General features: G+C 40.4%; 1 protein-coding gene across 2 annotated transcripts in view; it reads left to right on the top strand.

Annotated features, from left to right (window-relative positions):
* The first annotated feature begins 5,643 nt into the window (after positions 1-5,643).
* The window catches only part of RNGTT (RNA guanylyltransferase and 5'-phosphatase), a 238,504-nt gene continuing 230,628 nt past the window's right edge, over positions 5,644-13,519 (top strand). Inside the window, exons 1-2 of one of the 2 annotated variants that reach the window (XM_033103163.1) lie at positions 5,644-5,891; positions 11,512-11,621. In XM_033103163.1, coding sequence (XP_032959054.1) covers positions 5,828-5,891; positions 11,512-11,621 — 174 coding nt within the window. In that variant the 5' untranslated portion in view covers positions 5,644-5,827. The remainder of the gene's footprint in view (positions 5,892-11,511; positions 11,622-13,519) is intronic. The other variant, XM_033103164.1, reaches the window with a different exon arrangement.

Raw genomic sequence — 13,519 nt, 5'->3', positions numbered from 1 at the left:
AATTTGGTGAACTAGGGCCAAATTGAACCTTTGGAATAGGCACACACATATGTAATTGAAGAACCTGACTCACTGACCTACTTTCTTGGCTACCAAAACAAAAGGGGGTTGGATTTCCTGGGTTTTAGCTCCATCTAGTGGCCACACATGGTTCAGTTTTCGGTTGTAGAGAAAATATGGGGAATTCAAGTTTTATCTTGTAACGCAAAAACGTCCATCTTCTCACTATTCAGGAGAAATGATCCAATATATACACTTTTAATGCTGTTTTTTAATACTTAAAATAATAGGCTTAAGATTCTTGGAGCTGGTCGGAAAGTTGGAGACCTTCCTATTTAGAAAAGAAAGGCTGGAGTCATCTTTGATGCTTCCCTCGTTTGATATGTACATTCTATCGTCAAGCCCCACTCCCCAATTAATTTCTCAAAACATTACGCCTCTGCAATAGGGTTTCCAGCCTTACGAAAGATGCCCTCTTCTCCCCCCCCTCCCCGAAGATGCCTGCCGTGGGAGCAGTAGATGGCTGCTGGACCCCAGGGAGCCGTGTCAAGGATCAGTACAAGCTAAGTAAACAAGAGGGCAACCGTTCTTTAAGGAGAACGTAGTCCGGCCTTTTCTTGGAGATGTGTTGTCTGAGCCCCTGGAACCAAATATAATTCTAGGCGTATAAGTGAGGGTAGGAAGCCCCAAGAATGCCAGAGCTGGAATTTCCCACTGAAGGGCAGCAGAATATTCTTCTTTGGCGTAAGAATTAGTTTGAGCTGATTATTTTTGAGAAAAGCAGACACAGAGTAGGAGTTATTCTTCTGCAAGGGAAATCTTCATTTATAAAAGAAATCTTCATTTGTGAGGAAGTTTCCCTCTCTGTACCACATAGAGAAGGACGACTCCAAATCACCAGAGAATCTTATCCACAGAGAAGGCAGGGACTTAAATCTGCATAACAAACTTTACCCTCAGCTGTGTTTTTCCTGGTAACCTCCAATAACTGGCCTTCCCCCAACAGCTTTCTTGTTTTTTTAATTAAAGATGGCATTTACGGTGGTGGGTTGGGCCATCTGGGGGAGTTACTCAGTTTCCCTGGATATCTCCCATCTACACATGACTTATACATGCTAATAAACTAATGTTTTTTTCTCTTGTAAATTTATCTTTTATTACAGGGGTTCTTAGCGAAGAACTCAGAAGGATAGAAGAAAATTACTTTTCCTCCCCTATACTACCTATTTAGCAGAAAGAGAATTCAGAATCAAGATTAAGTTGATTTACAGAAAATAAAGAGATGCAATATCCTTGCATGCAGGTTTATGGCCCGTGAAGAGGATCAGAGTTTGCTACCCAAAAATATGCCTTTTGGGATACTGATTATTTTAAGCTGGTTATTTTTAAGAAACAAAAGACTCAGAAAGAAACTTTGACACTCCCCCTTTACCAGCCCAAAGAAATTCAGATGGAAAAACCTGCTGCAGGAACTGAACCTTAGCATATTCACCTTGGCATATATGAGTTAAGTGGAACAGACGGAGAAATCTAGCAAAGCCTGTTTGGTAGACTCCCCTCTGTGTCCCATTGTTTCTGGGTAGTCCAGCAAAAATTTGTTTACCATCTTTGTTCTTTCTCATCTCCCTGTGGACTGCTCACCTTCCCCTTGAAATCCCAGACCTCTACCTGCCTATCTCTAGTCCGGAATGGCGTATAAGCCTCAACAGCCCCATGCGTCCCGGGGTTTCATATTCTTATGGAACCTCTGTATGCACTGTTAAAAAACTTCCATGGTCAAAAGCTTCTCTGAAAGATTTTATTGAGCCAAATGCTATTCGAGAAATTGACCAGGTCCCGGGGTCTGAAGTCTAAACCACCAGCAGTTTGGCTAGATGGAGCAGGCAAGATGATCCCCATCTTGGAGTTGATGGGACTCTTACACATTATGGTTTGGGGAAGGAAGATGTCAGTTGTTTTGAAAGAATTTATATAGGCTACAGATAAGGGGGTTGGAAAATGTGAAACTGGAGCAGTTCTAAGATAGGTGCATAGTCTATAAGGAAGAAATAATTACTATTTTTGATTGGTGGTGGGCAACAGTGTGAAAGTTCATGCATAAGCAGGATGGTGGCATCTGGTGGTCACTGCAGGAGTTGATTCAAAGCTCCAAAACACATCGGGCATGTGAGCAGTCTTTTGTTAGTTGGCCCACAGCTATTAATTGGTTAAATACTCTTGTCTCTCTCACTCCCTGGCCCGCTGTAATTTAATGTAGGACTTCTCAGAATTTTTCTCTTGTCAATACATACGTAATAAATTTGGTCATTTTCTCCCGTTAATCTGTCTCGTGTTAATTGATTATTAGTCCAGCCAGAAGAACTTAGAAAGATGGAAAGAGAATTATTCTTCCACCCCCACAACAGAGAATCAGATCTCTACGTGTAGAGCCTATTCAGGGGTAGGTGTATATTTGCACCCCGGAACCGGAGTCATTTCATGTTGAGACCTTATTGGGAAATTGACATAAATTTAATGAACAGGCCAGTAGACTGCAGTGCTTCTAATGCCGTGGAGGCCTATGTAAGCAAACCAAAATCGAAGCCTGTAAATACCTCTCGGTTGAGAAAATGCTAAGGACAACCAATCACAAACAGATGTCTAGACTTTCAACCAGAGCCAATCGAATAATTTCCTTTTAGCTTCCACACCTTCCCTATACCGTATAAGTCTTTCCCCCACCTCCTGTCCTCAGAATGCTCCTAACTTCTGGTTTGATGCTGCCTGGCTCCAATCGAGTTTTGCTCAGATAAACTCTTAACATTTTTAGTATGCCTCAATTTACCTTTTTGACAATGTGCAGACATGAATTTGGGCCTTTAGAAGTCACAGAGGGAGTGCCTGGAGCCTCGGAGGAGACAAGGTTTGAAAGCCTGCCACTAACGACCTTAAACTCTTCAAGCAGGTTCAGCATTGTGGGTAGAAAGTAGGAAGAGGAGGTGAATTTGAGTTTTCTCATGATATTTTATTTTCTGTAGCTCCTAGCAGTATGCAAAGAAAGGGAGGGGCATGGAAGGTGATTTTTAAGGCCTCTGTCTCAGTCTTTGCCTTTCTGAAAAACTTCATGGCTCTCTGAAAAAGGAAGATAAATAGCAGCCAAATTCCAGGGATCCAGAAAAGCTTGGTCTCTGCGAGGTTGGGTATGCCTCCAGAGGTAAGGGTGGGTGTTATGGGTTGAATTATCCAAATAGATATGTTAAACTTCTAACTCCGGTATTTGTGAATGTGACCTTATTTGGAAAAAGGGTCTTTGCAGATGGAATCAAGTTAAAATGAGGTTATACCGGATTAGGGTGACCCTAACCCAATAAGACTAATGTTTTCGTATGAAGAGGGAAATTTGGACACAGCCATGCACAGAGAGGAGAATGCCATGTGAAGAAACAGACATGGGGGGTCATGTGAAGATGGAGGCAGAGGTTGGAACCAAGGAATGACTGGGGCTACCAGACGCTGGAAGAGACAAGGAAGGATCCTCCCTTAGAGGCTTTGGAAGGAGCATGACCCTGCCAAAAGTTTGATTTCAAACTTGTAGCCTCCAGAACTGTGAGAAAATACATTTCTGTTGTTTTAAGCCACCCGGTGTGTGGCCCTTTGTTATGGCACCCCTAAGAAACTAACACAGTAGCGGGGCCCTCTGATGGAAGATGAAGCTCTGGGTCTGAGGGCAGTTTCTGGGGTGCACTCCCAGCACCTGAGGACCAGAGACTCCTGGACACGGAGGACTATGGAGATCCTGGCAGATACTTGATAATGCTTGCCACCTGAAGATACGCCTGTTTCTTCCTTTGAAGACCTCAGTGTTCTTATAGGAAACAGTAATTTAGTGTTTGCGGCTGAATGTCTGAGTTCTTTAGAATAGGTGTTTGGGCACTAAAACACCAAGGGTGTATGTAAACAGGTAAATTTAAAAGGGCTTGAGAAAAAATTGTCTGCATTTATAGTAGGGTTGAGGATTTTGGTACAGAGGACGCTGGCTCCAAGAGCTCGGGTTAGAACAGGGGCAGATCCAGGTTTCGTGGGGCCTTGTATTTGCTTTCTTGAGCTGTGGTAAAGAAGTACCCCAAACTGAGAGGCTTAGAACAACATACATTTAATCTCAAAAGCATTATGCTAAGTGAAAGAAGTCAGACATAGAAGGCTACATGTTGTTATGATTTTGTTTACATGTATTCTGGAAAAGGTAAAATTATAGGAACATGAGTCAGATCAGTGGTGCCAGGACCTTGGAGTGGGGGAAGGAAATTGACTACAGTGGGGGTGTGAGGGAACATTTGGGGATTATACACTTTAACCATAAGTCATGAAACTGTATTATATATCAGTAAACTTGACTTAAAAAATATAAATTTATTTTCAACAGTTTTGGAGGCCAGAAGTCTGAAATCAAGGTGTAGGCAGGGCCATGCTCTCTCTGCAAAGAGAAATGGGCATCATTTAGGTAGGTTGGTGGGTAAGGAAACTGAGTCTTATTTTGTCCTGTCGGAACAAGTGACACTTTCACTACCAGCTCTCAGCAGATATAATAGCAGGATCAGGCTCTAACTCAGGCTCTTCCAGAGAGGTAGCCATTGGGCCCTTGTGTCTATGGGCGAATACCGACTCATACTCAAGAGGGTCCAGGCATGCAGGGGCGCAGCTGCCCCCGCAAGTTTCCCACCAACCCTTTAAAAATATATTACCCCAAACCGCCTGCTCTTGCACTTCAAGTAAGACCATTGGCGCTTGCAGCCAAGCTGCTACATTCCAATTAATTTGCCATCACCCAGTTTTATATGCAGTACTTTTAGTCTGGTGCCTAAATAAAGTGTTATTACGGATGGTGTTTATAAAATGCTTCCAGTCATCTCTGCGGCGCTGGAAGGGAAAGACAATGTGTTTGGTAAGGCAAAGGCAAACGCCGCCACACAGTGGTGCTCCATTGGGCAAGTCCTGCCTTTGCCAGTTACACACGTCAATTAGTCACTTTCAGACATGGATCCTCTGAAACGCTCAAATACGCTTTGACACTTTGCTCCAAAAATGTACAAAGAGAACTCTTAACAAATGTTTTTGGATTAATTTCAGACAAGGCATGGATCCTTAAAAGTACCTCCCTGAAGAGAAATTCCTCATTTCTGGTACTCCAATCGCTCCGCCCTTATTATTTCTCTAAAGCGTCTTCCCCTGATTCACGTCACGGAAAACTTCCCAAATTCCAAATCAAACTCATGAGCCAGTCGGGACGCCAAGCTTGGCCGAAAAAGGGCGATCGGGCTCTTCAGTTGTGATACCGGCGGGAAGGCTCCTTCCTTCAGTAAACAGATGCCCTTAGGAAAGCTTCCTCTCATTTTGCGGAGATTCCGTCAGCTGTCTGCAGGGCAAAGCAAATTCGCGTCACTCTGCCAACCCTGTAAGGGGGCTCTAGGCCGGCGCCAAGCTGTTTACCCGCGCGCGGGGATCTGGGCATCTCAGAGCGAGAGAAAACCCGCCTCGTATTCGCCTAGGCCCTAACCCCTTCCTATCCCTCCGCGGAGCTCCCCTTTTTCCCCTCTGACCTCGGAAAGAAGGGGGCGGGGCTCTGGAGCGGAAGTAGCGGTGCATTGTGGGCTTGCCTAGAGCAGTGGAGTTGAGCCTGAATGAAAGTGGCGCGCAGCCCCTGACGTTATCCGGATCGGAGCGGCTGGAACTCGGACCTCGGTCGGGATTCGGGTTCCTCGCACCTCCGGTGCGGAACGGATCGCGAGGAGGCGGCGGCGGAGGCGCGGCGAGCGTTGGTGGAGGGGCCGGCTCTGCGCGGCCCCAAGACATGGCTCACAACAAGATCCCGCCGCGGTGGCTGAACTGTCCGCGGCGCGGCCAGCCGGTGGCAGGTAACCCGGCCGGGGGGTGATCGAGCCTCCTCCGTGCACTGGCGGGTCCCGGGGTGGGCCGTCTGCGGGGCGCAGCTTTCGGTGTTTGCGTGCCTGCTAGTGTTTCAGGACCGAGATGTGCTCGGTCCGATGAAGCTTCGGGGATGAGTGTTTGGGAACTTGGACTGGAGGGGGTGGGTCAGTGGGTGGAGGCACTTGTCAATATCTAGTAAGCCTAAGTATTGCGGACGCGAAGGTAGACAAGAGGTTTGTGCGGCAGGAGCTGAGGGCACAGGAGTACAGTGGGCAGTACTTTGAAGCTTAGTGAGAAGTTTGTGACTCTTTCAGGGGTCTCGGAAGGGGAAGGGACAAGTGTCGGTCTTGAGATGGAGCAGGGCTAAAGAAGAGGAGGGGCAGTGCCCTGTGGTGTAATAGATCGGCGAGAGACTGGAGTTTAAAAAATTTTTTTAAATGACTTCTATTATTGTGGATATTTTCATCTTTATTGAGCGGGACACACAACAAACTTTAAAGTGTACAGTTTAATTTTGACTACTCACTCACACATAGCTTATGAAACAACCCATGAAACCATCAGCACAATCAGTACAGTAAACATAACCCATCACCTTACAAAGTGATGGGTTATGCTATTTTGTAATTCTTTTCTCATCCGGCAACCTCTGATCTGCTTTCTGTCACTATAGATTAATTTGTATTTTCTATGTATTTTTTCAGTAGATGGAAACGTTCGGTATGCACTCTTTTTGGGGGGGTCTCTGGCAGCTTTCATTCATTCAGCATTATTTTGAGATTTATCCATGTTCTTATATGCAGTTCATCCCTTTTTATTGCTGAGTGGCATTTCATTGCTATGGATACAGCATAATTTGTTTATTCATTCACTTGTTGATGGTCATTTGGGTTGTTTCCAGTTTTTGGTTATTACAAATTTACTTGCTGTATGCAATTCTTTATAGGGTCCTATGCTTTCATTTCTCTTGTGTAAATCTCTCGGATAGGAGTGGATCATATGATAGGTGGACAACCTTGAAAAAACTGCCAAACTCTTTTCCAAAATCTTAACATTTTACATTTCCACCATCAATGTATGATTGTTCTGTTTGCTCCACATAGTCTCCAACACTTAGTATGGTCAGTCTTTTTAATTTTACCCACTGTAATAAGTGTTTAGTAATATTGTGGTTTGATGTTGAGCATCTTTTCAAGAGCTTCTTGGCAATTCATACATCTTTAGTGAAGTGTTCAAATCTTTTGCTGATTTTAAAATTGGGTTGTTTTATTTTTGAATTATTGGAGTTCTTTATATACGACGTATGATCAAAAGGTATGGTGAATGTTTAAATCAAAAAAAGTGTAGTACAGTAAAAGGCACATTGCCATTAATCCCCTTCAACATACACCCCCTCACTTCAAACACACTTATCCCATTGTTCTTGCCATTTTCTGAAGCAGTTCTGGAAGTCGTTTTACGTGAGTGTCTTTACTTCATCCTCCATCAAGACATGCTCCGTGTCACACATCGCTTCTGGTACGGCAATTTCTGTCAAATAAAAACATTACCGTGTGTCCTCATCCACAGTACTCACCAAATCTGGCACTGTGGGACTTTTGGCTCCTCCCCAAAGTCAAAATGACCATGAAAGGTAAACGTTTTGAATCGATTCAGGACATCGTGGGCATCCACGACAGCACAACTAAAGACACTCACGAAAGAGGACTTGCAGAACTGCTTCAGAAAGTGGCAAAAAACGATGGGATAAGTGTGTTCGGAGCAAGGGTGAGTAATTTGAGGGGGATTTAATGGCAGTGTGATTTTACTGTAATACATTTTTTAAATTTAAACATTCATTATATTTTTTGATCACGTAAATACAAGTCCTTTTTTGGACGTATGCTTTTTCTAGAAGGTGTTTTGAAACAAAAATTAAAGGATTTTGTAGCGGGCTATGAGTACATATCTAAACTATGTCTGTCTAGTTATATACAGTCGTTGGAAGAGGAGATTCTGTAAGTCATTTTTTATTCAGGTTTTCTGATTCTTCTAGTCTGTCAGCTTTTCTTCACATATTAGTTAATGAAGCCATGTAAATGACGGATATAAATGTTACTGAAAGATAATCTAAGGAGGTCTTAGGATGAGTAAATCTTTTCCTTTGAAAAGGTGAAAAATGAAATAATTTTCTTTATGTTGTTCTAACCATTTTTATATGCATTTTTACTTGTAATGAAAACAGTTATACTTGATAACCATTGTATTTTCTTCAAATGAATTGATCACAGTTCTTTACATTTACTTTATAAATCTTACTCTCCAGCCATTTTGACTTTTTTTTCCTGGTTACCATCTCTAACTTAATACTGAATGAATCCTTTTTTTTTATATGTGGTTTTCCCTATGGAGTTATGAAGAAACCTCTAAACTTAGATGTCTGGCTTCTTTTCTAGCCTAGAGCTTGTTTCCTGGATCCTTTCATTAGAGTTAACTGCTACACTGATTTGTGAGAAAAACAGAATCATAAAGAAGTTCTTGTCAATGTGAATTTTTTTTTGAATTAGAAAAACAGTTTAAAAGATCAGAATTTTAATATGGTCTGCAGGATGGCAATGACATATTAGAATACTGATTTATTGCTAGACTAAAAATGGGACAAATACAGCACTGACTGGGGGTGGATAGCAAGGTGCTTAGCTCCAGGTAGCTTTCTACCTCTCTGAGAAATAGAGCTGTATGCCCTCTGCTGGGAATGAAGGGTCAGGAATAAAAAGTTTTTCCTTTTTATTGTATTGGAATATTTTGGCCCCCAAAAGCTAGATTCTTAATTATTGTGGTTCAGTGAGTAACTACGCTCACCTGTTTGATTGATTGTGGTCTCTGGATGGAACTACAGGCCTCTTGACAACTGGATCTTCACTAGCAATCAACAGTGCTTCAGCTTGTGATGCTTATTAGAAAGTAAAATGAATGTAATAGAATTCTTGAAATTTGTTTGAATTTCCCTTAAAGTTCCTTCTGTCTGTGTCCTAAAAGCCTTCATGCCACATTGTGTATTTTGGGAATGACGGGTTAGCAGTGTTTTATAGCAGCAGAGCAAGAATTACTAGCTATATTCTTGCAAGCTTTAGTGAAAATTAAGGAATCACTCCCATTCCTTTTTTCTACCTCTTATCTTTGTCCTCTTATTTTTTTTTCTGATTATAAAAGTAATCCATGCTTACTGTATAATTTCTTTGATATTTCGCCTCTGTAGGAAAATACGTTAGGCCTGCTTAAATTACATTTTGGTCATTGTAAACATTAGGATGCATTTTATTAGTACTAGAAGTTCATCATTTTCTTGACTTAGAAAGAAGATCATACTAATTATATATAATCTGTTCCATTATGAAGTCACCTTCTCTAATTAAACCAGGTTTCCAATGAGAGAGAGCTCCTGGAGATAGGGCCAAGCTTTATTTCTGAAAAAAATTTTTTTTCTCCTGAGTGATAGATTTCAGGTGAACTTCTCATTTTTTAATGGTCATTCAACATAACATTATTTTGTACTTACTATGTGTGAAGAATTTACTAGGAACTAACTGGGGATATAAGTATGAGACAGTCTCATATGTGGTAGTGACGGTGACTTTGAAGTCATTTAACTTAGCAAATATTTGAGTGTCTACTTTGTGCTGCTCCTTGGGGCCTGGGTTATGATATAGTACCTCACCTTAAAGAGTACAGATGGGAGTAGCAAACCATCATTTGTAAACACAGTTCTGTTGTAACAAATGCACTAATGACTCTTTTAGAGTATTATGGGATGCCAGAGATAATGAATCTAATTCTTTGTTTGAGGTTGGGGAAGAGGAGATGAGGAAGAAGGGGAACGCTCCCCAGAGGAGCTGATGCATGAATTATCTTGAATAAATAGAAGTTTGCTAGATAGATAGTTGGAGAGAGTCTAATGGGTCATGCGTCTTCTAACATACCATCTTATTTACTTATTTGTTATGTTTATTGTTGACTGTTTATATTTCCCCATAGAATGTAAGCTCAACTGGGGCAGGGATTTTTTTCTTTTTTTTTCTTTACACTAGTGTATTTCACATACCTAGAACAATAATGGTACATATTAGGCACTCATGAAATATCTCTCAAATAAACTAAATGAAGTATAATAATCTAGGTGAGATAATGGTAAAGTTGGTGAGAAGTGGTCAGATTCCGGATATATTTTGAAGATAGAGGTGACAGGGTTTGCTAATGGATTGGATGTTCGGTGTGTGAGAAAAAGGGGTCAAGGATAACTCTAAAGGTTTTGGCCTGAGTTACTAAAAAAATGGTGTTACTATTTGCTATGACGGGGAAGACCCTGAGGGGGAAGCTTTTGGAGTGTGAATATTGGAAGCTTAGATTTGGATATGTGTGTTAGACATCAAGTAGAGACTAAGTCAAGTAGGCAGTTTGAGATCTGAGTCTAGAGTTAAGGGAGAGGTTTGGCTGTAGACAGACATTTGTGAGGCATCAGCACGTTGATGGCTTTTGAAGCTATGAGACCAGATGAGACTCCAGGGGAGAGAGTGTGGGTAGAGAGGAGGCCTAAGGACAGAGCCTTGGGACAAAGCACAGATGGGTCGGGGAGATGTGGAGGAGCCAGTAAAGGAGACCGAGAAGGAGAGGCCATAGAGAGAGGAAAAGCAGGAGGAGGTAGTGTCCTGGAAGGCAAGGGAAAAAAGACGATGCTAAGAGCTCCCTCTTGATTTTAAAAGTGATCAGTTGTTTGAGAACAAAGTTGTTTGAGAATTGACCAATGGATTTAGCAACGTGGAGGTTATTGGTGACCTTGAGTGGTTTTATAGAAAATAGAAACTTTAAAAATTATCTGTTTATGAAATTTAGGTTAAAGCCTCTGGACAGATGTTAAGATTTCACTCAGATATTTTACTCAGATATTTCACTCAGCTATATTATTCTATTCTTACATAGATATTTATTCTTATTCATTTTATTGCATTTTAAAATATAAATCAGTTAAAATAGGTGATTTAAAAATTGATTCTATAAGGTAATTTCTCCTGTGTTTACATTGTGATTCAGGAAAAAAGGCCAAAAAGGTCAGTCAAAAAGGTCAGTTGCTGAAATTATAATCACTGATAGTTGTCCGGAGAGTGATTTTGGTTAGTGTGTTTCTCAGCATGATCCTTATCCTGAGATGTAGGTAAGGTCCATGAGATGGAGAAAGTTCCAAGCTCATATTAAAGAGTTATAATTGGGAATTTTGAAAAATTGATTTATTCACTCCATTATCAGTTTTCTAGTACCATATCTTTCAAGGCTTTAAGGCAGTAACTTTTTAATGTACTGGTTTAGAACTTAAGAGTCTTTATGGGAGTCCATTCATTACCTGGTAATTTCTCTTTTGCTATTATATTTGACTGTCAATTTCTAGAATTTATGTTGTCCTTAAAAATTCCAAAGCAGAATTTTTTAAAAGTATAGTTTAGATTGAGAGTGCTTCATGAATAGTTTATTTAAAACATTTTAAGAAAGTGATTTTGAGAACTGCTAATATAGAGTTTTAACCTGGATTTTTTTTTTTTTTTAATGAAAATTGTTCCTCATCTTCATGTTGTTTAGGAAGATTCTTACCTCTGAAGACAATGTTAGGACCAAGGTACGATAGTCAAGTTGCTGAAGAAAATCGGTTCCATCCCAGTATGCTCTCAAATTATCTCAAGAGTCTGAAGGTAAGAAACAAAACATTTTGATACTGATTTAATGCGCTTTAGCCCTCTCTTGTTCTTCAGGTGGCTTTTTTTTTTAAAAAAAAAAAACAACAAACTTTTTTATTTTGAAATACTGCCAAAATTGTGCACAGTTTTATGAACCCTCCCCCAGTTTTTCCCATTAGGCATCTCATATAATTGTAGGACAGTATCAAAAGCAGGAAGTTGATATTGGTACAGGACTAGTGACTAGGTCGCAGACCTTATTTGGTTGTTACCGGTTGTGACATGCATTCATTTGTGTGTGTGTGTGTGTGTGTGTGTGTGTGTGTGTGTATAGTTCTTTGCAGGTTGATCCAGTGTACAGATTCGTGGCGGTGGTAACAAAACTATTTCCACATAGTCATATCTCCACATAGTCATATCTCCACATAGTCAGATCCTCTTCCCACCACCGTCCCTGTATACAGGCAACAGAGAATTTTATATAAATGGCCTGTATACAGGCAATTAAGAATTTTATATAAATGGAATAAAACAGTATGTGACCTTTTGGTACTGGCTTTTTTCATTAAGCATAAAGCCCTTGAGGTCTATCCAAGTTGTTGCATATATCAACAAAAAATTCGTTTCTTTTTATTGCTGAATAGTATCCAGGTGGATGGATGTAGCAGAACTTAATTTAACCATTCTCCTGTTGAATGGTTAAATCAGCTTTCAACCAGTTTGAATTGTTTCTAGTTGTGGGGTATTGTGAATAAAGTTGCCTTGTACATTCATGTGCAGGTGTTTGAGTGAACATAACTTTTCAATTTTGTATGTGATAAATACCCAAGAATATGATTGCTGAGTGCATGGTTAATTTTACAAGAATGTGCCAAACTATTTCCCGAAATGGAACTTTGCAGTTTTATGTGTTATTCTGACATAATACTGATGGTATTAGTTTCCTAGGACTGCTGTGACGCGTTACCACAAACTGGGTGACTTAAAACAACAGAGCTTCACTCTCTCACAGTTCTGGAGGCTAGAAGTTTCAAACGCAGTTGTTGGCCAGGTTGGTTCTTTCTGGAGGCTTGGAAGGAGAATCTCTTCCATTCTTTTCTCCTAGCTTCTGGTGATTGCCAGCAGTCTTCAACATTCCTTGGCTTCCAGTTCCATCAGTTGTCTCTGCCTTATTGTTGACATTCTCCATGTGTGTATCTGTATCCAAATGTTTCTCCTAAGGACACCCCAATCCAGTATGACTTCATCTTAACTTGATTGTATTTGCAAAGACCCTATAACCCTATTTCCAAATAAGGTCACATTCTTAGGGAGTCAGAACTTGAACATATTTTTTTAGGGGACATAATTCAACTGCAATCTTTGTTACTCTTTTATATTCTTGGTAGTCTATGAATGAATTAAGATTACTGTATGCTATATGTTAGTACATTCAACAAATATTAGTGCTCATTGTGTGCAAGACTCCGGTCATGGGATAGAAGAATCACCATTTAGATTTTGAAAACCTGTTTACTCATTCCTTTTCTTTGTGTAGTTTCAAGTTTTTATTTGTTTATATCTTTTATTTTAGCTTATAAACTTTTAATTTTTATTATCAAAAATTGTATTGGAAGTCATAATGAACATTTATAAAGCCTTAAATATTTCCTAGGTGGTGTGCTAAGAGCTTGGGCTTAGAAGCCAGACAGACTGGGTTTGAATTCCAATTTGCCACTTACAGCTTTGTGGGCAAATTACATAATCTCTTCATGTTATAGTTTCCTCATCTGTAAATAAAATTAGTGCATGTAAAACGTGTAGAATAGTGCTTGGCACAGAGTAAGGACTTTATTTAAACCTCATAACAACTCTACGAGGTTACTTGCTTTATGCATTGGGATTATCTATTATGAAAAATACATATTTGTATG

The sequence above is a fragment of the Rhinolophus ferrumequinum genome, chromosome 3, assembly GCF_004115265.2.
Source record: "Rhinolophus ferrumequinum isolate MPI-CBG mRhiFer1 chromosome 3, mRhiFer1_v1.p, whole genome shotgun sequence".
In the NCBI taxonomy this organism is placed as follows: Eukaryota; Metazoa; Chordata; class Mammalia; order Chiroptera; family Rhinolophidae; genus Rhinolophus; species Rhinolophus ferrumequinum.
This window is presented reverse-complemented; position numbering and strand designations above follow the sequence as displayed.